At 43.7% G+C, this 25483-nt stretch overlaps 3 protein-coding genes across 4 annotated transcripts in view; all 3 read left to right on the top strand.

Annotated features, from left to right (window-relative positions):
• Positions 1-462: 462 nt before the first annotated feature.
• On the top strand, positions 463-7888 carry c17h5orf34 (chromosome 17 C5orf34 homolog). The gene is made up of 12 exons (XM_018758270.1): positions 463-950; positions 2153-2242; positions 2591-3186; positions 3402-3497; positions 3708-3825; positions 4349-4440; positions 5017-5086; positions 5412-5570; positions 5743-5864; positions 6000-6089; positions 7179-7219; positions 7330-7888. Exons 1-12 carry the CDS (start codon positions 756-758, stop codon positions 7533-7535), a joined length of 1875 nt encoding a protein of 624 aa, XP_018613786.1. The 5' UTR covers positions 463-755; the 3' UTR covers positions 7536-7888.
• Positions 7889-8140: 252 nt separating this feature from the next.
• LOC108938009 (FYN-binding protein 1) lies at positions 8141-19628 on the top strand. The gene is made up of 13 exons (XM_018758271.1): positions 8141-8438; positions 9876-10589; positions 13061-13175; positions 14277-14350; positions 15002-15024; positions 16214-16257; positions 17533-17555; positions 17825-17891; positions 18061-18160; positions 18426-18588; positions 18749-18782; positions 19295-19326; positions 19606-19628. The coding sequence occupies exons 2-13, from the start codon at positions 9893-9895 to the stop codon at positions 19626-19628; spliced, it is 1395 nt and encodes a 464-aa protein (XP_018613787.1). The 5' UTR covers positions 8141-8438; positions 9876-9892.
• Positions 19629-22088: 2460 nt separating this feature from the next.
• Positions 22089-25483, top strand: part of LOC108938113 (rapamycin-insensitive companion of mTOR-like) — a 34391-nt gene continuing 30996 nt past the window's right edge. The window contains exons 1-2 of one of the 2 annotated variants that reach the window (XM_029259457.1): positions 22089-22179; positions 22309-22356. In XM_029259457.1, coding sequence (XP_029115290.1) covers positions 22131-22179; positions 22309-22356 — 97 coding nt within the window. In that variant the 5' untranslated portion in view covers positions 22089-22130. The remainder of the gene's footprint in view (positions 22180-22308; positions 22357-25483) is intronic. The other variant, XM_029259456.1, reaches the window with a different exon arrangement.

Here is a 25483-nt window from a genome sequence, read left to right as displayed (position 1 = left end):
TGGCAACAGGTCTAAGGATTTGATAATGTGGATGATCTGTGCCCATGTTTTTGTTAATAAAACATGGCTATTGAATGCCTGTGTGCTCCTTGCTTTACCGACGACGTGCTTGCGAATACACAACGAGAAGTTACTCAGCAATACTGCTGAGGAGTTTTTATTCTGGGTAGCCAGCCACTGTATCAGGTCACACAGGTGTACCATTTGATTAAGTAAGTAATTAACACTGTACACTGAATCCGACAAAAAAAAAATAACCGTCAACACACACACACACACACACACACACACACACATTTTCAGGACCGCTTGTCCCATCAACAGTTTTCACTAAACCATCCTATTGAAGCAAAGGGTCGAGCGTTACCTTTAAAAAAAAAAAAGACAAACAAAAAAAAAAAAAAAAATCTCGCGTTGTTATGACGTCACGGAAGCGGGAAGTCCGAATGTCGCTCTTTCTATAGAAGACCGTCGCTGGCAAGCCGCGTTGAGCAGTTCCAGTTGTCAGAGTTTGAAATGCAGTTTCCAGAGAATTTAGAAACAGTATAGACTCTTTTACTTATTTATTCATATAACTCGTAAGGGATAAGTAGTTGACACTATGCGCAAGTTTTGTAAAGTCATTAATAACTTCAGGTTGTCGTTTTAGCCGGCAATAGTACCGCTAGGCCGCTAAGGCTTGCAAATTCAGACACACAGAGCTCAGCCAGCCGCTCACAACACAAGTCAAAACAGGTAAAAACAGCAGCGTGCCGATGGCTTCCGTGTCCCACATGGTTCTGTTCGAGGACCAGTCTGTGGAGGTGAGCTTCGCCGACGGCGCCTTCCTACAGCTCTCCCCGTGTGGTTGTGAGTTCGTCCTGGAAAGGAGAGCGCCGCCCTCGGCCCACCCGCTGGAACCGGGACCCAGAGTCCGACAGCGGAGCCGCTTCGCTACCAGCGCCCACAGAGTGAGTCCACAACAGCTCTCCAACAACCAAAGTCTGAACGTTACTTTCAAACTATAATCGAGTAAAAAAAATTCTCCGATTTCTCACGACTAAATGACACTCCAGAAACAACAATTCCGTAAGAATAAAGAAAACCAACCCCAACCACGGCACTTTGTTTGTCAAAAGTGAAAGTGAAACGACACTGACTGACTGACAATCCCTCCTAGGAGTCTGTAAAAAGTCTTTAAAAATCCTATGGATTCCAAATTATGACTAGGATTCATCTACTGCTATCCTCCTGTTAGTTTTTAAACTAGAGAATTATTTATTAATTGTAGTTTTCCTGTTTTTATTAAACACTTATTCAGTTCAGTGTTATGTGGTCCAGAGTCCCTCCCAAGGCAAGTGGTGTGAGGCAAGGTTCTCCCTAGGACTCCAGTCCATCACTGGCCGAGCAATCACACACACTCTAATTCCCATGTGTTACACGCACTTCATGCAATTTAGAATAACAAATTTGCCATCTTTGTCAAAATGATCTACAATGTTAGATGATTAATTTTACATGGATATAAACATTTAAAGAGCATGGTATTTTTAGTGTATCAGTTTGAGATGAGTGGTCAAGGGTACCGCAGCAGGACTGGGGATTTGAATGAGGAAAATTCAGATTTCCCCTTGCTAGCTAAGGTAATGAAGATTTTTTTACCAGTGTTGGGGATCTGTGGTGTGTGTACTACTTTTGCTGTTTGGACTTGTAATCAGAAATTAATGACAGTGAGATACTCAATACTTTATTTTTTTTTTAATTGGGAAAATCAACAAACAGTGCTGCAGTAAAGTTAAGAAAATACAGATAGTATGTGATATATAAATCTAAATATCATTACAAGGGTGATGGCATACCACAATTGAAACAATTTTTTATAATATATATATAATATTGTAGAGTACTGACTGAAATGTTATATAACACACTCAAGGTCTTTATAACTGCCCTGCTTTATTGTTTTCACTTATTCATGAATGGATTCACCGCTTTAAAGATGTGATTCCTGTGGCTGCTATACACTTTCATCACTATTCTTTATTTATGTTAATTGGTTTTGTCCAAAGTGAGTTACAGGGAAAGTGTTATACGAGGGGGAAAAAGTGCATACAAAGTTGTAAAATAAGTCAAATTATGACACTGTTGGGTGGGGTATTTTGTTTACTTTTAGGAATTGGTAGTTCAAGCTCTGAAATTCAGGAACAGATTTGCTATGTGTCCCTACCTACCAGAGGAGCTCATCCCTGTGGACTGCAGAAAGGTATCTATGGTTCTCTTTTTTTTCATTGCATTTTTAAAATTTTTTAAAGCCCAAGTTATTTACATAGAAAACACACACACACTTTCTGAACCGCTTTTGTACAAATTAACTTGTAATCGGTTAAGAATTTTATGTCTGACACCTTTATATCAATTACTTTAACCACAAAAAAAATCTTGTGCCTCTGAAATAGTTTTTCACATACTTGGATACCTGCTCATTTCTGTAGAAAATATGATACTTCTACTTAGCTGTTTTGCATTTAGGTTGTCTGGAAATAATTGATAAGATATTAATTGTGCTTCTGATCATGAATTTTTTTTTCTTTTTTTTTTTTTGCTTTCAAAGTACTCCTTTATTGACATCTCAGAAGTGGAGTGGCCTCTGCTTTCAGCTTCAGGTTCCTATTGTACAGATTTTGATTCTAACGGGGAGCTGTCCATCTGCTCATTGGACGGAAATGCCCGGCTGCTCTTGTCATCATCTGGAGATGAGTTTTCTGTGGAGTTCCTCTGCAGAGCAAGCCAGAATGTCCCCGATGTCATGGAGTGCACTCTGGCTGCTCAGGGTGTGAGCCGCAAAGTTAAAGAGAGGACAGAACTCCCAAAGCTCCAGACAGCTACAGCTGCTTTGGCCAGCATCACTAATACTAGTGCAAGCATGAATCGTGGCACTAGTGCCTCTGTGCAGTCCCCGGTCACTCTACTCAGAGAAGGGCCTGTCTATACCTGGGTTGTGCAGAGTCATTCCTCATTTTCTCCCCCACCCCTGTGGTGTTATCCCTTGTCCCTTGCCATGAGCCGTAAGCGCTCAATGCAAGGGGAGTTCTTGGAGGAGGCTCAGAATCAGGAAGCCCTTCCTTGGGCAGAGACCACATCACAAGCCCAGAGATGTCACCTCCCTCGAGCTCTCCAGCTCCGGTGCTCCTCACCACATCTGCACAGGTCAGAAAGATCACGGAACCAATGATTCACAAAATTGCAGCACGTAGGGGATTTTGCATGTCACCTCTAAACAGGGTCCCTCATATTCATATATAAGTTGTGACATATTCTGTTAGCATATGTATGAAGATCCTGCATTCACATTTAAATTGAAGTGCTCTGCTGAAATGTTGTACATATGCTATTTAAATGTAAAGTCTGCTTTATCTCTGTAGGTGGAGGTTCAGAGACTCAACCCACCAGGAGGAACTAGAATATGAATGGCACAGCAAGCTGCCCAGGGTTGTGTGGAGCCAGGGCGTGCTGTACCGGTGTGCCAATGTCTTCTGATATTCCTTTATCTGGCTACATAAGTCTTTGTCACAGATACCACTGCAGATAATTTTGTGCTCCTGCAATGGTTTTCATAAATATATAGTTCTGTTTGTCTGTCATGGATAAAGCTGCCAAAAGTCCATAAATTGCATGTGACTTTTTTTAAAATTGCTTCAGCCTGACTTGTTTTCCTTCCTCATCTGCAGAGTCAGCAGTTCCTTGGTAACCACAATAGAAGTCTTCCCTGGGGACGGCTCCGTTATCCGCTGTAGTAGCACTGTACCGGATTACTTTACCCATCACATCACTGGACCTGATGGCCAGGTCTGCCAGCAGGGGGTGCCACAATGTAGAAGTGTACTCTTCCATCATTGTGTATAAATTGTTCTGCCAGATGTTTTTCTTATTAGGCAGTCTAAGAAACGGTTTTCTCATGTTGCTTATTGTGTTTTCTAGTCTGGAATTTCAGACAATGAATAACCTTCCTGGCTTGGACAAAGCATTGTATGAAATGTATTTCATGTTGGTGTTTCAGGTGTTGAAGGAAGAATTCAACTGACTGTTGTCATTCTCACCAGTAATACTGTTTGAAAATCCTCTAAATTCACAGCACATCTGTTAATTTAACCCTTGTATTAAAGCCATAGTTTTTATGAAAAGGGGATTTGCATAATTTATATGTTTACTCATTCTTTCAGTAAGTGAGTTGAGCTGAGCGGCTCACAAGTGGCAGTACGTAGCTGTGAAGTATGCTCATGTAATGTTTATTAGAACTACTTGAAAACATTGAAATAGTGTGCATTCTATTGTCCTGTTGCTGGAAGCGATCAGGTGTTTCTCCCTGCAGCGCAAGGAGAAAACATACCTACTGAGCTGCCTCCCTCCAGATGTGCCTGGCCAGCTGTACTCCGTCAGCTCAGTGGTGGCTCGAGCTGCAAGGTGGGCTGCTCTCAGCTGGTTTTCAGTGTTTGTTCTCGAGTTGTTGATCTTTATACAGAACTACGTTAGTAGTGTTTGAGTTGTACTCTAAATTCGAATAGAAGTCAGCTGTTGTTGACAGAGTTCATGTGTCATGCACTGTTTTGCTGCTGCCGAATCCAGCTATAGCTGTATGTAGCTGAAGCACTTCTGTGAGCTGTAGGCTTTTGGAAATTATTTTTACAGATGCAAAGCTGCTGACTTTACCTTTGCATGAACACCTGGGCAGTGACATTTGCCAAATATGGAATTATCAATTAGAAAAAGGTTAGTTTAATTGAATTACTACATAGTAGAGTTGTTACGGTTGGCACTTAAAGAACCTGACTTTAGATCCTTCTTCCTCCTGTAGTACCCTTGAGCAAGGTACTCACCCTGAATTGCTCCAGTAAAAATTACCCTGCTGTATATATTATAAATTATTCTAAATGGTTTAACAATGTAAGTCACTTTGGAGAAAAGTATCAACTAAAGTTTTTATTTGAATAAATGAGTAAATAATTACATATTCTGAATCTGATACATGGGTTTTAACAGGATCCTAAAGTGCTATCACCAGAGCGCACTCTCACTGGTACTCCATAGTTCCTGCTGCTGGCAGACAGAGGTAAGATTGTGGACATGATCTTTTTTTTATTTATTTTTATGCCGGGGTTCGGGTTAAGTGTCTTGTTCAGCTGTACACCTATAGGACTATTTGTGAGGTTTTTTTTTTTTTAATTTTATTTTTCAAAACCTGTAGCTTTTTATTCAAAGGAGTTCAATATCCACTGTTATACAGAACTGAACATCTGACTGAAAGGGTTGTGGTTAAAGCACTCAACATTTTCTAATCATGCAAATATCATAAGTGTGCAAATTATTTACTGCATGTATGTACATGTATTTAAATATGAAATCAAGCAAGACATGTTCCTGTGTTCCTTCTTTAGGAGAGCGTAAATGAAGAATCTTTCGTTCTGATCAAGGAGACTCAGATCCCTGATGTAGGACATCTGAAGGCTTACTACAACGGAAATGTCACACTTTCTTTTCTGGACAGGGTCACACTGCAGATGAAGTGGAACTTCTATACCAGCACAGGGACACAGGTGCAGAGGTCCAGTAATGCCACCAATACAAGGACTTATGCCCTGATGACGCAATTCAAATTAGCCAAACTTGCCAGAACTACGTCTTCAGCCATTCTTTTGCCTATGTTGATTAATATCAGAATGGGTAGAAGTGTAGTCCTTCTCACAGTGTGAACTGATACTGTGTCAGGGGACAGACAGAACTGTTCGGGACCCTCAGAAGATGCACTCTCCACATGGTTGGTGCTGGATTACCGGCTCTGAAGGACGACGTCAGTTATTCCATCTGCGGGCAGCTGGGCCTTACCAAAGGTAGAGAGGACACACTGTTCTTCCATTACACCTTCAGCACACAGGACATGCTTTAGCAGGTTCCAGTTTGTTGAGTCTCGTCATACAGGACAAGGAGCTGAGCCTCTTAGGAACTGCTTTGTCTTCTCCCCTCAGGCACGTGCAGGCTGCCCAGCTGTGGTGCCGATGGATGGAGCAGACAATGCAGAATGATGTGAGTCAGTCCACTTCACCGGAACAGAGCTGGTAAGAGGAGCAGGGACTTCATGTGTGCAAGGGGAGTTTGAGTGCTCTTAGTGTTCTACATGTTTCAGGTTTTTTTTTTTTTAATGGCGTTTGCTGAGGTTGTGGACTCATTTCTTTTCAACTGCAGTTCATATTGGCTGTTGATTCCTTGGCCTTCCCTATCCTCTGCAGTTTCCCGGGTCAAAGCTCTTATATATTCATGTTATTGTTTCTCTTAGTATGGCTGTGTTTAATAAGTCTACTCTGGGTGCTTTGGTTTCCTCCCACAGTCTAAAAGTTATGTGTTTGAAGGTCAAGTGATGACTCTGGATTGTCAAAAGGTGCATATGTGACTGAATAAGTGTGTGTAATTGTTTTACCAGGAACTGTGTCGCTTCCAGGGTACACTCTGCCATGTACCCTGTCTTTTTCGAAATAGGGTCCAAATCTCTGTGACCCTGTGGTTATTAGTAATGAAAAGATATCAAACACTTGGAAGATTACAATACACACACACACTTTCTGAACCGCTTGTCCCATACGGGGTCGCGGGGAACCGGAGCCTACCCGGTAACACAGGGCGGAAGGCTGGAGGAGGAGGGGACACACCCAGGACGAGACGCCAGTCCGCCGCAAAGCACCCCAAGCAGGACTCGAACCCCAGACCCACCCGAGAGAAGGACCCGGTTCAACCCACTGCGCCACCGCGCCCCTCTCGATTACAATACACCTGTACCTCAATTTAAAAACACAAATGTGACTGGAATTCTGGTCATAATTCAAACTATTTCATTTTAAATACTTTGTTTCTCATTTTTGCTGCAAAATTGGTCATAATGAAGCAATTGATTCATTACAGAAACATGTTTATAGCCATTTGGTCGTTTGTGGCTCACATTCAAAAAGTGTAATAGTAGATACCTTCCTGTAGCCGCTGAGTAGTTTTTGTCCATCTCAGTAGTTTAAAAAGAAAAGAAACTGCAATTAAAACTGAATAAATATTTGAAAATGTGAACCTCATTTTCGTAACATGCAAATTATAACTACCCCCCCCCCCTTTTTTTTTTTTTTTTTAAAAAAAAAAAAAAAAATTGTATTTTGGTGCTACAGGTCTGTTGATGAAGAACTTGAGAAGATCCGAAGATTTAATTGTATCCTTTCTTCTAAGATTTTTTGTGGGGGTGGGTTATAGTTGAGAGTGTAAGAAGTAGGTGAGCTCATGAACAGAGGAGAAAAAGTTTTCTATGACACACAGCCTCAGGTATCCTGGAGCACAGTGGTCTTCTAAAGTCCCGCAGTGGGAGAGACAATGAGGAAGAGAGACCGGTCCCTGATCACAATGCTCCCGTAACCTTTGTGGACTTCAGTGAGAGAAGCTTGGTGGAAACGCTACAGAGGACTTCAAATATCATCAAGAGCATCGAGTCCCTCCTGTCAAATAGGGCCTTTAGCCACAGAGGAGTATGACGAAGGAGCTGGGTGCTAAACAAGGCACAGAAGCACTTAGCTAAAGGTTAATGGTTTAAGGGTTACAGCCCTTGCGTTTCATAGGCTTGTCTTCAACATTATACAACATTACACAGTTTACTGTCCACTCTAAAGAAATGATTCTAGTTTACAGTTTCATTCTTCAATGATTCAGTTAGAATAACTAGACTTTTACTGGGTTGAGGGGAACCCTGCAGCCACCAGCTATGCTGAGTTGCAGTATTGGCACTATGTGAAATTTGTAGTGACTTGTGTGTTTGTACAGAAGTATATTGAGTGTAACTGGAATATTTGTATTACTATGGTATTTGAGATAACAGGAAAGTAGATTTCAGTGGTACTGTAATATTCACTCACACACACACACACACACATTTTCAGAACCGCTTGTCCCTTACGGGGTCACGGGGAACCGGAGCCTAACCCGGCAACACGGGGCGTAAGGCCGGAGGAGGAAGGGGATACGCCCAGGACGGGACGCCAGTCCGCCGCAAGGCACCCCAAGCGGGACTTGAACCCCAGACCCACCGGAGAGCAGGACTGCGGTCCAACCCACTGCGCCACCGCACACTGTATATATTCAGCTGTGTTAATTGGTTTATGTGTAAAATAAAGTAACTTGAAAAACTCCTCAATTATGTACATAAGCAAACATATAAAGAACTAAATTGGGTTGTGTCTGCTAGCTGTCAATTACGTTGGGTTTCACTTCCTGCACTCTGTAGCTTTTAATAACTTCATCGCACATATGTATGTAGCGCTTCTATTGGGAATAATTTCCTGTCTGACAACGAGTTGTCAGTAGCCTCATTGTGCACCCGCTTCTGATAGTGTATCAAAAACAGGATATCTGTTGTTTTTAAATAAAATCTCCTGGCATAAGTAAGTCATTTTAATTATTTGCTGAATGGCGTTGATTGAAATGGTGCTTTTTGTCAGTGTGAGGCTTTTTCTGCTGTCTTTTATTACTTTGTATGAATGAAACACTTGTTTGTACCATTGAAATCATCTCATTTAGCTTCAGGAACATTATATGTTATATTTATGCAAATTTTCATTAAATTGGAATATCTTGGTTTGCATATCTTTTAAACAAGTAGATTGTGTGAAATATAAACATTGTATATTGCTTAAACTTTCTAAATTTGCAATTTTGCTAAATATGCACAGGAAGCTCCCGAATGACCTTAAACTGTAAGCATAGCATAGTGTTGTATTCTGTAGCTAAAATTTGGTGAAATTTATCTTGGTGTAATTTGATCATTAATACAGTAGGCTAAACAGTGCCACATTAAATACTGAGGTGCAGGGCTTAGTCTTTCTGAAATTTTAGTTCTGTTGAGCCTGTTTGGATCAATTATGTTCACCACTCATACATTTACATTTAACTTTGTTCATGCTTTTCTCTAAGGGGCTTTAGTTTTTCATGCATTTCTACAGCTGGGTATTTACTGCACCAATTTATAGTAAGAATTCATAGTTAGTGCAGCAGTACCAAGGAGCTTTTGTCGTTAACCTTTGAGTTACCCATAGCCTGGTTTTTACACCATGATAAGGAACCCATTGCAGTTTTTTACACCCCTGGATTGGGATCACTTTACACAAGATACATGTGTGTACCCTGTTTCCAGTGTATAAATGCACTAGGGCAATTTGTACACATGTTCTTCAATAGCAATGAAATGTGAGTTTGTTTACAGGGTCTACCAAATTTGTTCATTATGTTACAGCGATTCTTAAATTTCTCCTGAATATTTATCTACCTTTTGCATGGACTTCAGTTTTTTTTAAATATCTTTCTTCTCGGATTGCTTTTATACACGTTGCATGTGAGCTCTAGCTCTGAATAACCGTAGGGAAGAAAACAATTCTTGACAATATCTTTCATTTCAAAGATATATATGTATATAAATATGATCAGTAGTCAATGAATTTATCATTTCTAGCCCTACAACATTTTCCTGCCAAGATGTTATAATCAAGGTATCATCTTCTGCACCTCCATGTTTCAATGTCAAGATAGTAATTATATACCATTTATTTTTTGTAAATATACTGTGCATTTTTCTTTATGAATCTCTTCAATGTACTCAAATTTCATCCCAAGACAAGTGTATGATGTATTATGACTTTGCATCCCCTTGTTCCTGAGACTGGTTCCAACTAAGCCCTGTTTTGACAAGCAGTTTGTAATACTAAATTAATAAATACTCAGGATGTATTTCCAACATAGCAATTGAGCTTTTCATGTTAAATACATTTGAACAGCTCAGTGTTTAATTCTCTTTTATCGGCCATGTCTACGTTCGCTGTTTACAGGTGGAGGTTTAGTCATCATGTCATACCCCAGTGGAGGGACTGATTCTGCATTAATAGTTTCCTCCATCAAGGATAAGAAAGCAAATCTGGAGAGCTGTTTGGAAGGTGGTTTTCAGAACACTCAAGAGAAAACCAAACCTGTCTCAAAAACGAAGTCCCTGGAGCCTAGAGCAGGACCCATGCTTCCTAAACTTCTACTGCAGAAGCCCTCTTTGAATGCCATTGTGCTTCCTAAATCACCACTTGCAGCATCCAAGCCCCTGTTGTTTGCAGGAAAATCAAAAAGTGAGAGGGATGCGGCCGATAACCACCCCAGCACCCTTAAACTCACCCCCGGCTCCAAAATGAAGACGTTAGCTGCGGTAACCAAGGCCCAGATGCAAGAGGCGGGAGCTCAGAACACCTTCAAACTGGACAGAAAAGATACCGACAGTGAAAGTAGCAGGAACAGCAAACAGACAACCGCGGTGCCCCTTGTGTCAGGTCTCCCAAATCCCCCATTTACCAAGAAACCCAGTTTAATAGCACAGATGACCAGCCTGTCTGAAAAAGCCCTTGAGCCTGATGTCCAGGGGCCTGTGGATGACCCCTCTCCCCCTCCCAAAAAACTCCTACCAGCCATCTATGCTTTGGGCAAGCCTCCCCCAAAACCAAACAGACCCCCAAGGGTGCAGCTGGAAAAGTTCACAAAGGTCAAAGGGTCGGAGAGTGATGGTAAGTGTGCCCTGTTCCTGTGTCCCACCACAGGGAGCTGCTTCTTTCACTTTTTCAGCTCTGAGAATCCCTTGCAGCTGCATAGATGACAGACTGCGAAGCTACGCTGACTGCAACATTCATGTTTATGTACCCTTTTTTGCAGCTGGGTGTTTTCTAAGACCTTACGGGCTGCTGCTGTGGTGTAGTAGTATTGTGACCCGGAAAGTGACCCCGGAGCCGACATCGCAGTTTCTTAACGGTCTCCCTCACTTTAAGATACACTTCACGCAAAGTTGATAAAGTGGTTAACGCTTCGGCAGCCGTTGAGAGGCACACAACTGGGTCTCGTTCCTAGGCAGAGGGCACAGTTTGTACGCTAGTATTATTCAGAGCACCTAAAGTCAAGTCGAAGTGGCTTTAATGTCATTTCAATCATATACAGCTGGTACAGTATACAGTGAAACGAAACAACGTTCCTCCAGGACCATGGTGCTACGTAAAAAAAGACAACATAAAGCTGCCTACGCAAACAGTAAAAAACAGAAGATGTTAGATTCAAGATTCCAGAGTTTATTGTCATGTGGACAGCAAACAGTTCGTTACACCATACAATGAAATTCTTCCTCTGTGAATCCTCTCAGCAGCCTGTGACATACATTGTAAGGACATAAGGAAAGAAAACACAAGGCGTGAATCGCAAATTTGCAAAAATTACTATTAGTGCAAAAATCCAAGAAAAGAAGTTGCGTGGAGTTTGCGTGTTCTTCCCGTGTCTGCGTGGGTTTCCTCCGGGTGCTCTGGTTTCCTCCCACAGTCCAAAGACATGCTGTTCAGGTTCCCCCTTACTGTGTGAGTGTGTTTCACTGATGCATGGATGAGTAACCCCCTGTAAGTAGCGTATCTAGCAATGTAGTCATCTTGGTGAGTAAGGTGTGCGGGCTAGTAACACTACGTAGTATCCGTTGTAAGTCGCTTTGGACAAAAGCGTCTGCTAAGTGGATAAATGTAAATGTAAGTTATATATGTACTGTATATAAAGTGTGCAGTGCGCTATGTAAACGTGGAAGAGGTACATGTGCAAAGTCCTACTGAGGTAGATTGGGTGTATTCGCAGTTGAAAGGGGTGTGTGTTTGTGCGCGCAAGGTATGCGGAGCTAGTCTCTGGTCTCTGATGTTATCGGCGTTGTGGATGTGTATGTGTGTGTAGGAGGGATATAATAATAAATATTATAGATATAACCATACTAATTAGCAGCAAAAAATACAGTTGGTCAGTACAGGAGAATGAAGAGTGCAAAAAAAAAAAAAAAAAGAAAGAGGGGGTGGCTGGTGGCGTAGCGGTTAGCGCTACTGCCTTTGGATCCAAAGGTTATGGGTTCAATCCCTCTTTCTGCCTGTAGCACCCTTGAGCAAGCTACCTGCCCTCAGTTGCTCTGCTAAAATTACCCAGGTGTCTAAATGTGTAAGTAATTGTAAGTTGCTTTGGAAAATAGCATCAGCTATTCAGTGGAGTGCGTGTGGGTTGGTGTCAGTCTGGTCCCTTGGTATTGAGAAGTCTGAGGGCATCGGGGAAGAAACTGTTCCGCAGTCTGGCCGCGAGGGCCCAAGTGGTTCGGTACCTCTTGATGGACGGCAGGAGGGTGAAGCGTTTGTGTGAGGGGTACGTGGGGTCATCCGCAATGCAGATGGCTCTGCGGATGCAACGTTTGTTGTAAATGTCTGTGATGGGGGGTAGAGAGAGACCCCGATGATCTTCTCAGCTGTCCTGCACACCTGTGCTGCGTCTCCTTAAACTGTACAAAAGGGTTGAATGTATGATAATAGGGGCACGGTGGTGCAGCACGTTTGACCGGGTCCTGCTCTCCGGTAGGTCTGGGGTTCAAGTCCCGCTTGGGATGCTTTGTGACGGACTGACATCCCGTCCTGGGTGTGTCGCCTCCCCCTCCAGCCTTGCACCCTGTGTTGCCAGGTTAGGCTCCGGTTCACCGCAGCCCGGCTTGGGGGAAGCGGTTTCAGACGTGTGTGTGTGTGTGTGACAACAGGCTGCGCTTGTGTAAATGGCCACATGTAATGTGCAGCATGTCTGACATGACACGACAAGCCTGTCTTGTAGTTGTATGCTGGTGTCCTTCAGGGCCACAGGCTGAAACCCAAGGGCTGAGCTGCGCTGAGCTGCACATCTTTGAAACTTGACCAGCTGTAGGTGGAAATAATGATGTGTGAACGTAATGCGCAGCCAGAAATGGCAGCGCTGCCGTCGCTCTAGTTCCTTTTCTGCTTTCTACTCTCAGACGGATGCATCGGGGCTTGCCCTTGAGCGGGACGACCAAACTTAAAAGAATAAAATTGTCCAGAGCTGATTCTGTGAAAGAATATAAAACAGAAGTGGTCTGTCATGAAAATATGTGTAAATGGTGATGTAGTAAATATATGAAGATCTCTGGAGCTCTGTGTTTATATTTGTGTGTGTCTTTTTTCTTTTTTAATAGACCCTCAGCTGAAATGGACTGGTCGTGTTCCTCCAAACCTTCCCTCCAGCCTTCCTAAAATGCCCCCCTTGCCCTCGCTGACACCCGGCTTCCCTTCTCAGGCTCCTGCAATGAGGTGAACGACACCCCCAACACGGTACACACATAAACACAACCATTCTGGCCATTCTGAGGTTACTGCACCTCAGTTGTTCAGGGCACTGGGTGCTGTCATGTTTAGAGCTGCCACCTTACACTCAAAGGACTCGGGTTCGAATGCCACCTCCTGCTGTACTACTCTTGAACCAAGGGTTTACTCTAAATTTTTACAGTAAAAAAGTGCCAAGCTGTATAAAAGGGTAAAACATTGTAGGTGGCTTAATGTTGTAAGTTGATTTAGAGAAGGGTTCGCAAAATAAATAAATAAATAACATGTAAATGTCAGTAATGATACCCAAACCCACTGTGACTGGCCACAGCATGTTGCTCGGTGCTTCTTGCAGGAAGCAAAATTTCTTAGGTCATCGCATTACCAGTGAACTCAATGACCATAACAAGCGCTGCTCTCATACTTCATATGTTTTTGGCTGAAAACTTGTAGCCCTGTAGCACAGAAGGGGAACAGCTGTAGTCTGAAGTTCAATTATTACAGTATTGTAAAATTCAAGAACAGCAAGACGTCATTAATACAGCAATACAGGGTAAGTTCTTTGCTCAAAGGTACAACAGCTGCAGCATAGATTTGAACCCTGCAAGGCTGGGACTCTAACCACTATACAACCTGCTCCCCGTGTGTAAAAATTTCGCTTTCCAGCTGTGTCCCTTTGGTTGAAATCATGTGTTATTCAAACTAAATATGGCATAAGGTGAATTGAGAACGTGCACAAGAACACAGGTTGATACACAGACACTCACACACAATGCCTGCAGCCGCTTGTCCTGAGCGACGCATGGCAACACGGGGCGCAGGGCTGGAGGGGGAGGGGACGCACCCTGGACGGGACGCCAGTCCATCGTAAGGGACCCCAAGCAGGACTCAAACCCCAAACCCACCACAAAGCAGGCCCTGGCCAAACCCGCCATGCCACCGCACCCCTCCGATACACAGACAGTGATATAAAACATGAAAAAGTGTCATATTTTCACACTGCAATCGCAAATGAATTTCTAATAACTCATGTGGAAAGGATGTGAACAGACTGCTCTGAAACCCGTTTTGCCGTGCCTTTGCACTCAGATCTAATCCCGAAGAAGAATGCAGCTACGATGATGTTGGGGTCGTGGAGCTCCCACCCTACCCACCCTCTGCAGGTGAGACTTCCTAACCCCGTCTTGTGGGGGTGTGGGGGACTGTAGCTGGGATGTGAGCAAGATGGGGTGAAGTAACTGCGTTTCAATGGCTGCAGTCGGGACTTATTTAGAAACAAAACCATAAAGTCTTCGGAAGCCAGCCGATTAATGAGCTAGACTGTCTTCCGGGATATAAAAGAGAATTTTTTTGTCTGATAATCACCCTTCCCATAGCATATGCAAAGGACCACCATGGACAGCTGGTAGTGTAGTGGTTAGCACTGACCCAAAGGTCACAGGTTTGATTCCCACCTCTGGCTATAGTGCCCTTGAACAAGGTACTTACTTTAAATTTCTGCAGTAATATTATCCAGCTGTAGAAATGGGTAAACAATTGTAAATACCTTAACACTGTAAGTTGCTTTGGAGAAAAGCATCAGCTAAATGAATAAATTTAATGTGTTCTCTTTCCTATAGCGGCTGCTGTATTTTGCGTGCCTTCAAGCATTTTATTAAATTAACTTTTGCCTCTTTAACGCTATTTCACTTTGGATGTTGCGTTAGAAGTGGCGGTAATAAAACTGAATGTTAATTCCACCTATGTTCAATTCTCAGAAACAAGGAATGCAGTTTTAACAGCAGTTCCTTATGTGTTGTCTTGCTCTTTTACAGGATGTCCCAGAACAGAACATGAGGTATGTTTGGGTGAGACTGTTTGCTAGATCAGGCCACTGTAATAACACAGTTTAACCACATGCGAAAAAGGGAAGATGACATTGAAAGTTTGTAAGGATAAAGGAACAGAACTCATTTCCTCATTTTCTACCGGTCGGTTCATAGTTCGGCTGGAGCGCACTTTCGCTCAGAGGGTAAACTCATAAAGCGTGTTGTGCGGCAGAATAAAAGTGCCTAGTGGACCTGCTGTAACCTGGTTTGAAACTTAGTTATTTATTTAGCTGGCACTTTTCATCAGAGGGAAGTGTTTAAGTACTGGGGGGTGCGGTGGCGTAGCAGGTTTGACCGGGTCCTGCTCTCTGGTAGGTCTGGGGTTCGAGTCCCGCTTGGAGTGCCTTGCGATGGACTGGCGTCCCATCCTGGGTGTGTCCCCTCCCCCTCCAGCCTTGCGCCCTGCGTTGCCGGGTTAGACTCTGGCTTGCTGTGACCCCGTCTGGGACAAGCGGCTTCAGCCTGTGTGTGTGTGTGTGTGTGTGTGTGTGTGTGTAAAAAGTTCCCAGCTGAGTATTTTTACCAAAGCAGTTTAGGGTAAGTATGGTACCTTGCTCAAGCGTACTATAGCAGGAGGTGGTAATTAAACCTTTGAGAGTGTTTCCAACTCAATTGTTAAGCTACCAGCTCCTAGGTACCTAGATTTTAATCAAGAATATTATACTGCATATATTCAAATGCATATACTGCAAATATATTATATTCCAACCATACAAACGTTTTTTTTTTTTTTTTTTTTTTTTTTTTTGGAACCGCTTGTCCCATACGGGGTCGCGGGGAACCGGAGCCTACCCGGCAACTCAGGGTGTAAGGCCGGAGGGGGAGGGGACGCACCCAGGACGGGACGCCAGTCCGCCGCAAGGCACACTAAGCGGGACTCGAACCCCAGACCCACTGGAAAGCAGGACCCGGTCCAACCCACTGCGCCACCGTGCCCCCCACCATACAAACTTCTTACTGGAAATACACACAGAGGGACAGAGATTAACCTAAAGGACACTGCCACCCACTGTTGCCTGTGTGTCACTGATTAAATTCCAATTTGCCATGTGCTTTTGAACAGTGGGAAAACTGTCATCGTTCAAATTTAATATCGGAAGGGAAATCTTTCAGATTAGATCTTGTAGCGATTACTTTTTCTCCGGTTCTTTTTTGCAGAATGGAGACACTGATGAAGTGTATGAGGATATCGAAACAATAAGGTGAGAAGACTCAGAACTCGTCAGTTTTCGCAAAGTAAACTCTGCTCTCGTATAACAGGGTGCCGTACATCAAAACCCCTAGAGCGCATTATGACTACACACACTCTTTTCATACGCTTAACTTACTCTTCAGAATCATTACATGTCGAGTTATGTCTGTTTTCCACCTTAGTTCTGCAAGCATTTCATTCTCTGCCCGTCTTTCACACTGCAAGGCATAGACGCCGCTTCTTGCGTAACAAAACCGCTGTGTACGATATACCTCCCACTCCATATCACACAGACCATCTCAGCCAATCACAGTCTTCAGATAAATCTGCTGTCACAACTGAAATATCAGATTCTCTGCAATTATTAAATCATTTAGTTGATTCTTTTCTTCAATGCAGTTTACAGATTTGCTTGCGAAGCTACTTACTGTGATTTACCCATTTATAAGGCTGGGTAATTTTTACTGGAGCAGTTGTGGGTACGGACTTACTCAAGGGTACTGCAGCAGGAACAGGGATCAAGCAGTTGTTAACAGCACTGCACAGCGCCTCTAATGGCATAGTGTCTGCTTGCTTCGCGGAGTGAAAGACATAGGCAGTGATGCTGTCATCTTGATTTCTGTGAGGCCCTGAAGGGAATCCACGAGAACATGTGGAGAACATGCCAACTCCACACACTGAGCTGTGAAGCACCAGATCTGCCTCCTTTTCCACCAAAAGGAATATGTTGATAATTGTCACAGCATAACTGAGTTTTTAAATGACTATATCAGGTACTACTTATTTAGTGTTTTAAATGGGTTTGAGAGCAATAAACAAAAAAAGAAAACTTGGAAAGTGGAATGAATCACATCCTCTCTCATAAAGGGTCAGAAGACATTTCCAGACATCTCACCATCAATATCTACACTTCATTAGTACTTGTTCTGTATAGATCTGCTGAGATCATCCAGGTCATATTTCTGTTGATCAATTACACAAGCAATACATTTGCTCATCATTTAATCCTAATTTTGTCACTTCCCAAGGGGAGAGGTTGTGTGTAATCCTTCAGGTTAAACTCTTCTAATTTGTCTAATTTGTCCCTCATAACCGTCAGCCTACCTTTTTACTTCAGACAGGGGATGAAAGGGGGAACAAGCTTGTTCTCAGAGATCATTGCATTTTTAACTAACGAAATTTTACAAATTTTATTTATTTGTACTTTCATAAAAAGAAATGAGTTAGACGGTTACGACAAATCACATTTGTTACAGAACCATTATGTCTGATTTTTTTTTCCCAGACCGCCCCCTCTTTTCGATGAAGGTATTTCTGCGTTCATTAATGTTCTTGCACTTTATTAGAGATATTCATTACTTTTTAAATTTAATGTGTTGATATATCTTGTGTTTATAAATAGCTAAAGGGTAACCAGTTACAGATAGCTACTGATATTATTATTATTATTATTGTTGTTATTGTTGTAGATGACTGTTGCTTATTATTATTATTATTATTACTGTAGATGACTGTGTACAGAACATATACTGCTTTGTTTTTCAAACTGTCCGCTGCCTCTGGTCCCCCACCAACAGCTGAAAGTAATGAATTATATGATAATGTTGACACCCCAGATTTTCCTCCACCTCTGCCCATCATCAGGTAAGTCACCTGGTCCAGGTTGGGGTCATACGCTGCACTTTTCACACTCCACTGGACTCTCTGTCTTGTTCCCTGCACGCATTAGCACAGTATCTTGCTCTAAGGATAAAAGCACTGCACTTCGTCCATGTCTCTAAACTGCAATCCCACAAGGTCTGATCGCTCTCAGTCCCCAGCTGAGGAAGTCCAAGGGCAAACAAGAAGAAAGGGATCCGAAGAGGCAGAAGAAGCTGGAGAAGGAAGAGAAGGACTTCAGGAAAAAATTTAAAGTGGGCCATTTGTTTTTGACCACGTTATTACTAGGGTTAGCCCGTTGGTCTGCAAGGTACCCATAATCATCTTATCTGAACACAGTGAACCAGACATGGTCTGCTAGAACAGGTAGTAAAGTCTGGAGATGGTCATTTTTTTTCATGATTATTCTGTTTAATATTACCTAATTACAAAACAGTTCCCTCTAATGAACCTTGCTGTTCAACAGTAAATATCTTGCACAGTATTTTTACACCCTTCGCACTGCTCTCCACTTAACAGTTTGAAGGCATGATCCAAGTGCTCTACCAGGTGTCTGTTATTCCTGTGTTGACGTGTAAGAAATGGGGAAATAAGGACCTCCCGCTTCAGCCGGGGGAGACCATTGATGTCATTGTGAAACCTGTGGACGACAAGCTCATTGGTCGCAACCAGGAAGGGAAGTGTAAGTTGCCAAGACCCCAACACTCAATCTTTTGAAAAAATAATACAGCAGATAGCCAAGAATGTCACAGTAATAAACTGACATCACCATGGTAACAATTTATTAGTGTCATGAAAGCCAAGCACAAAGTTGTAATTTTTTCATCTTTCTGTTTTTGTAGTTGGCTATATATCAACGAGCAACATTGTACCAATGTGAGTGGAATCTCTTTGATTTTGTAAATTACCATGTTTATTTTTGGTTGTTCCAGCGTTTTAAAATGGCAAACCATTTCTTTTCTGTACTATACTTTTTAAATCAAAGCAGAAAAGAAATTCAGGACAGAAGATATATAAATTTTCTTATTTCTCCATATCTGAGGCTTGTAAAGGACAACAAGCTTGAATTGGAAAAATAAAGTTAAATACAATCAAAATAAACTATGTACAGTTTTACTACATATCTTTCCTACTGTTACATCTGAGTTTTGGAAGGAAATGTCTTTGAAATACTTTTATGATTCCTATGACTAATAAGTTTCAGATATTTATAATTGGTCTGTTTGCTATGATAGATGATTTAGTATTACTCAGTGTTTTTCATGATATGTTTGTAATGTTGCCCTGTGGTCATGAGGAAAACATGTCTTTAAAGTCCTGTTTAAATGTCCTAAGTGGGTTGGGAGATTCCCTTCGTAACAGAAAAATGTCTGTTTCATACCAAACAGGAATAATGAGATTTATGATGACGTTACCGAAGGTACGTTTTTCTCTGCAACTTTGGGGGCCGAATCAAGGGGAATGACATACAGCACAATATGGAAATAAGCAGAAATTACACACACTAACAGAAAGGTGTGTGACAAAAAGCAGTGTCCTTATTGCAAGTTGTTGATATAAGTTGTGAATATGAAGTTCACCCTATGCAGAGGTGCAGGGAATTAGTGTCATTAATCGTCCAGTTTCAAACATGACCTGAGCTGCTCAATTTATAAGAATAGAATACTTAATTATAATCTACGTTCTTTGTGTTTTGCAGGTTGCATCTATGACAACGACTGAGTGGGAGCTTCTTCTTTTAATATATCTTGCAGTAAAATAATGTTATTACTGTCATTATTGTTTTTTGATACTTGGTGTCGTAAGGCAGTTTTACGCCATGCGAGGATAAGCAAACCGAGCTATATGGTATGACAAATAAGGCAAGCATTAGCCAAAACCAAGGATAGAGAATTGCAGTTAAAAACAGAATGTGAATAGGAAATTACTATTGCTCTTTAACACTTCATATTTCAGGAGTCCGGGCCAGAAAATAATTTGTCTTAACTGCATCCTTGATTCCTTGCAAGGAATGAATTAATGTTGTGCAAGATTTACTAAAATTAATTAGACTGTGTTATATATATACTGAATAGTATCGAAAGTCACTGGGATCACATTGTATATTTGTACTTTTGCTTAGATATAACTAGATAACTTTAACCCAGGGGTCTGAAATTATGTTTTTCGCTGAAATAAACCATCAGCCTTTGTCCAAAGTGTTTTCCTTAATTTGGTCTATGTTTGTTTTTGAAAGTGTGCATATGTCTGTGTCCTGTGATAAGTAGGTTTCACATACAGGGTATGCTCTACCTTTTCCCTGCGCTTCGTAGGACTGACTGCGGATCTCCGTCACTCTGACACGATACATGGTGATAGAAATTGTACACATGGATCAATGGGAAAATATGCATGATTTTGTTCTTTAGAATTGTCATTCTTGGTTTAATTTAGTTCTGAATTGATGGTCCGTTGGGGGGTGCGGTGCTGCAGCGGGTTTGGCCGGGGCCTGCTCTCTGGTGGGTCTGGGGTTCGAGTCCTGCTTGGGGTGCCTTGCGATGGACTGGCGTCCCGTCCTGGGTGCGTCCCCCACCCTCCAGCCCTGTGCCATGTGTTGCCGGGTTAGGCTCCGGTTTGCCGCGACCCTGCTCGGGACCAGCAGTTTCAGACTCTGTGTGTGTGTGTGTGTGTGTGTGTGTGTGTGTGTGTGTGTGTGTGTGTGATGGATTGGCACATATGGTTGCAGTACTGCAGTTGTCCACTATGTGACAGTGTCTGCGATGGTTGGACCATGTGTCTCAGTGCACTGCCTAGTTACAAACCCATACATTTCAAACGACTCAAAACACATAAAATAATTAATAGACAGTAATGCCCACTGAAAAATTAAGGCATGAATTGCATCATCTTGGTCGTAAATGCAATTTGCGAGGGATCACTATAATTTAAATCATGTGTCCGTTGAAAGTCATGACCGAAGCAAAGCTGAAAGAAAAAGTAACAGCGCATGTAGTGTCTGGGATTTTATATTATTTTATTTTTGTTTATTTTTACAACCAGTCACAAGGGCTTATCGTGGAGCTGAGTTGACCATATAAATCTGAAGATTTCACCACGGTTTAATTCTGCCAGTCTATCTTTGCATAAGGGGGCGGTGGAATTAGCACCCAGTGCCACTCAGGGCTCCTGGTGATGGTGTGAAGACTTGTGGTTGATGGCTGATTTTGCGTGGTGGAAATTCCAGCTCCCGCTAAGCATCACTGGTGTACGTATCTCTAAGGTCAGAGATTGTCCTGCCGTCACACGCTGCTAGTCAAGCTGTGTTTTCGAACCTTACGGTCCCATGAGAAGATGTCAAGGTGGGCGGCAATGAGGAGCTGGTGGAGCGGTGCTGCTTCGGAGGATGGAGGTCGAGGTGCGTGACCATCGAAGGAGCTCTGGGAACATTGCAGGGAAGACACTGTATGGGTATCTAGTGTGTTGGGTATCACAGGCTCCAGAGGAGGGAAGCCATCAAGATGGCTGGGGATGAGGTGAGTAGCGGGTTCAAGGTACCACTACCTGGCAGCAGGCCGGGGCCTGGTCAGGTATCCAGGGGGAGGGAAACATGCTAAAAGACCCGAAATATCCCAAGGGCCCAAGTTACCTTACCAGTGGTGTGTGTGTTGCGTGTGCAGGTGCATCGCAACATGTGTGTACTAAAGAATAATGCCCTTTAGCCTAAGATAAAGAACACAAGAAAGGACAAATAGAATTAGTAAGATGACACAGAAGTTTAAAGGTGTACAAGCCAGAGAATGCAGCAGGGAATCTGAAAGTAAATCCTGTGTGGCTGGCAAACGTATGTTCAGCGTGGAGTCTTGTAGGCACTCGCTCCTATTGTTGCTTGCGATTAAATTTCATTCAGTTTCATTCATAACTCGTGTACTTGTGACGTATTCGATGCGAATCTCAGATTCAATCTGTCGTTTGCTTTTTTTTTATTGAGGTTCATTATAAGTTCGCAAGAGCACATTAAATGCTTTAAACGTAACATACATTTTTATTAAAAAAAAAAAATAAAACTAGGAGGGTATTAATATGGTTCCAGAGAACAGGGCTATGGAGCCACTACCTCACCCAACGAGCAGAAAACAAGCCGCAGCCACGAGCGCGCGTCTCGAGCCGCCGTCTCTGACCTCCGGCGACGATTTTTCTCTCGCGATATTTCCCGTTGTTTCCGGTGTTGTGAACGTCCCTGGAAACATGGCGGGCAGCATCCGCGGCCGTCCGATCCGGAGTCTTCGGATGCGAGGTGAGCCGGGAGCATTTGTTCGGGCCGTTAGGCAGTGTCGGTCCGCGGGTGCGTGCCTGCTGACCCCGCCGCGACGGGATGGTGCTGTTTTTCGTGGTGACTGAGAGCGCCATGTCTCTGTTTTGACAGGTCGGAATGACAGCGGGGAGGAGAACGTACCGCTCGATCTGAGCAGAGGTGAGGAGCGGAGCCGAGCCGAGCCGAGCCGAGAGGAGCGGGCGCTTTTCTGCTCTCCGTTCAATTACTACTGTGTTTTAACACGTTGTTGCGAAAGTGTCGGGGAGGAACTACGGGCCGCGCACGGAGCGGCCGGTCATTTCACTTCCACACAGCGCCTCTCCGGGCTCTTCATTCGGACGCGGCCAGCGGATGCTCCGTCCGTGTTGTTTTGATGAGCTCAGTCACTGTGGCTCCGCTCTCCGATCGGCCGCTCAGCGGGGCGGAGACGCTTCGGCTCGGCGGCCCCGGGGCTCTGCGGGGTCTGGGGGGGATCCGGTTGATTGTGGTTCGGTGGGGGGAAGGCTGGAGCTCTGCAGGTCGGTGGGGAGTCTAGCCGGCCGGGTTGTTTACCGGGGCGACGGGCGGGCGGCCGGGCGGACAGCTGAGCAGTCGCGCTGTGGAAAATTCGTCGCACGCCCAGCGCTGAGGCTGGAGGAGCGCGGGGCCGGGCCGAGTGGGGTCGACCCGGGTTGGTCAGGGTTCGAGCCGCTGGAGGCTCCGTTTGGCAGGGGCGGGGAGGCCGGTGCGACGAGCTGTTCGCCTCGCATGATGTGTATGTGCTCTGCTGACCAGGGGCGACGCCTTAGCGGCCCACCCCGCCGCCAGCTCCTAGTGATGAAATAATAATAATAATAAAAAAAAAATGTCCTCAAATGCTGACATAAGACTGCTAAAAATACCGTCCAGCGCCTCCTCCGGTCCCCGTGCACTGTCCCCCGGTGCTCTGTGCTCCATCCCGGGGCTGCAGGCTGGAGCGGGCGCGAGAGGAGAGAGCAGCGCCCTGGGTGGTCTCCACTCCGGACAGCGTCACAGTGTCGGCACTCATATCTGTTCACATCAATATTCATATTAATATTTACACCCCCCACCCGTGGTTCTGACATTAGTTCACTTGATCAAGGTACTTACCATGATTTACTATAGTAACTGACTTTGACTAAAAAGGCACGGCTGTATCAATCAATGGCACATCAGTGTAAAGCTGATGGAACTTTGTAAGTTGCCTTGGGAGGATAAATAAAGTTTAAAAACAGACTTAGAGGAGGGGCCAGTTTTAAGGCTTCCAGTGTGGTTTTGGACAGTAAATGTGATCTGGGTTGGGGGGCGCGGTGGCGCAGCGGGTTTGACTAGCGCCTGCTCTGTGGTGGGTCTGGGGTTCGAGTCTTACTGGGGGTGCCCTGCAGCAGACCGGCATCCCGTCCCGGGTGTGCCCCCTCCAGCCCTGCGCTGCCGGGCTAGGCCCCGGCTCACCGCAACCCCGCTCGGAACAAGCGATTTCAGACAGTGCGTGTGTGTGAGAATCAAGAAGAGGATTAAGAACATGCAATCGCAACAGCAGCATTTTAATTTCCTGTATTGGAAATTTCCATATTTAGCTCTTAACATATGATTTTATGTTTCATGTCCCCAGTGTTGAGGCCAGCCTGTGTATAACCTGTGTATCAACCCACTGTTGCTGCTGTTTTTTTTTTTTTTTTTTGGTGACCATAATACCTGATGAGGTGCTATAGCACTGACTCAATGGAAATCTAATAATAACGATAATGGAATTTCTTTCTGGGAAGCACCTCAATCTGTGTCTGTCTTAATATTGGGATTTTATATTAACTGTTCTACCCCATTGGTGTCCTGATAAAGACTTGTACTTTTTTTTCCCCCCTTTTTTTAATTTTACATTAAGGTCCATTTAAAGCAGAAGTCGGTCACTGTCCTTATTATAAGGAGAAAGGTTCTGAAACTTATGAATTTTTCTAGTTTAATACATTATTTTTGGCCAGGTGCTGCACGGACAGCAGTAGATGTTTCAATATAAATATTTCCATATATATTTCCTGATAAACATCTGTCTGGTTGATCACATAGAAGGTGGTTGATTATAACTATGCCTTAGCTGATCTTAAGAAACTTAACAAATGTACTGATTTATACAGCAGGTTATTTTCCTTTATGAATTCAAATTTTCAGGTGCAGCAGCAGGGCCCCTTCTGTGACTTGAACCAATAACCTCCAGGTTACAAATCTGTGACTACCATGTCACCTGCAGTTTCTTCATGGAGCACACCTTGGTGTATGGCTTTGCTGCTTGGTCTTGTGATGGTCCAAATAGATCGTCTCACCTTGCAGATTTGATGGCCTTCAAAACTGATCTCTGTCCAGTGCTGTATTTGTGCTTCAATCACTGCAGGTGACCATCTGTGTATGTTTGTGTGTGTGTCTGCAAACCCCCTCATATAACCAGCAGTGTATCCACAGAGTATTTCGGTGTGTTTTCGTCACCGCTGATAAGTTGTCGTCTCCGCTACTTTTGCTACATGTGTCTGCCTTAATATGGTTTTTTTTTTTTCTCCATTGTTACGTAGTGGTAATGTGTAGGATCATTCTTTGAAAACAAATGGCTGCTTGTTGCAGTCGTGGGTCGACGCGCCAGTGGGCGCTTGTGGCCTCTTGACTGCGTGTTTTGGACGTAGGCTCGAGTTTACCTGTTTGCATGGATTTTCTACGGGTGTTCTGGTTTCCTCCCATACTCCAAAGATATGTGTTTTAGTTGGATTGGAGGATCTATAGAGTGTGTGTGTGTGTGTGTGTGTGTGTGTGTGTGTGTGAGACTGAATGTATTATTGCCCTGTGATGGACTGCCATCCTAGCCAGGGTGTGAAGGTTATGAAAGAATAATTTTTTTTGTTGTGAGTGTGTGGTTTATTGTGGGAAGGAGGGGTTTTGACTGGTCAGCTGTGAGCTCGCGAATGGAGGATGTCGGTCACTTCTCCCCTCCTGCTGTGCTGATCTTGCCGAACGTACAAATAAAAGCGCAGCGCATCGGCAGTGTAAAACAACTTTGCGACATCGCCCTGCAGATGAGGTTCTACCACCCACCACCCTGGTAAGCTCCATGGGATGTGATCAGGGAGCCCTGCTACCCAAAGCCCCCCTCCGTCCGGCTTCCGTGCAGCTTTGGTGGCCACGTTGACACCTCCCTGTCTGCTCCCCCTAGTAAGAGGAGTGCATTCTCCTTAAACCATCAGGTTCGGTCCTGCCGTTCTTTTAGCGCACTGATTGCCAGGTATTCTTGTTGCCGAAGGAGCCA

The sequence above is a fragment of the Scleropages formosus genome, chromosome 17, assembly GCF_900964775.1.
Source record: "Scleropages formosus chromosome 17, fSclFor1.1, whole genome shotgun sequence".
Lineage (NCBI taxonomy): Eukaryota > Metazoa > Chordata > Actinopteri > Osteoglossiformes > Osteoglossidae > Scleropages > Scleropages formosus.
This window is presented reverse-complemented; position numbering and strand designations above follow the sequence as displayed.

Excerpts from the sequence above, each read along its gene's own strand:
- LOC108938009 (XM_018758271.1), top strand. The coding sequence starts at position 9,893 with ATGTCATACCCCAGTGGAGGGACTGATTCTGCATTAATAGTTTCCTCC. Across the intron at positions 18,783-19,294 it reads ACGAGCAACATTGTACCAAT|GAATAATGAGATTTATGATG; the intron begins GTGAGTGGAATC and ends CATACCAAACAG. Across the intron at positions 19,327-19,605 it reads TTATGATGACGTTACCGAAG|GTTGCATCTATGACAACGAC; the intron begins GTACGTTTTTCT and ends TGTGTTTTGCAG.
- c17h5orf34 (XM_018758270.1), top strand. The coding sequence starts at position 756 with ATGGCTTCCGTGTCCCACATGGTTCTGTTCGAGGACCAGTCTGTGGAG. Across the intron at positions 3,187-3,401 it reads TCCTCACCACATCTGCACAG|GTGGAGGTTCAGAGACTCAA; the intron begins GTCAGAAAGATC and ends TTATCTCTGTAG. Across the intron at positions 6,090-7,178 it reads ACTTCACCGGAACAGAGCTG|GTCTGTTGATGAAGAACTTG; the intron begins GTAAGAGGAGCA and ends TTGGTGCTACAG.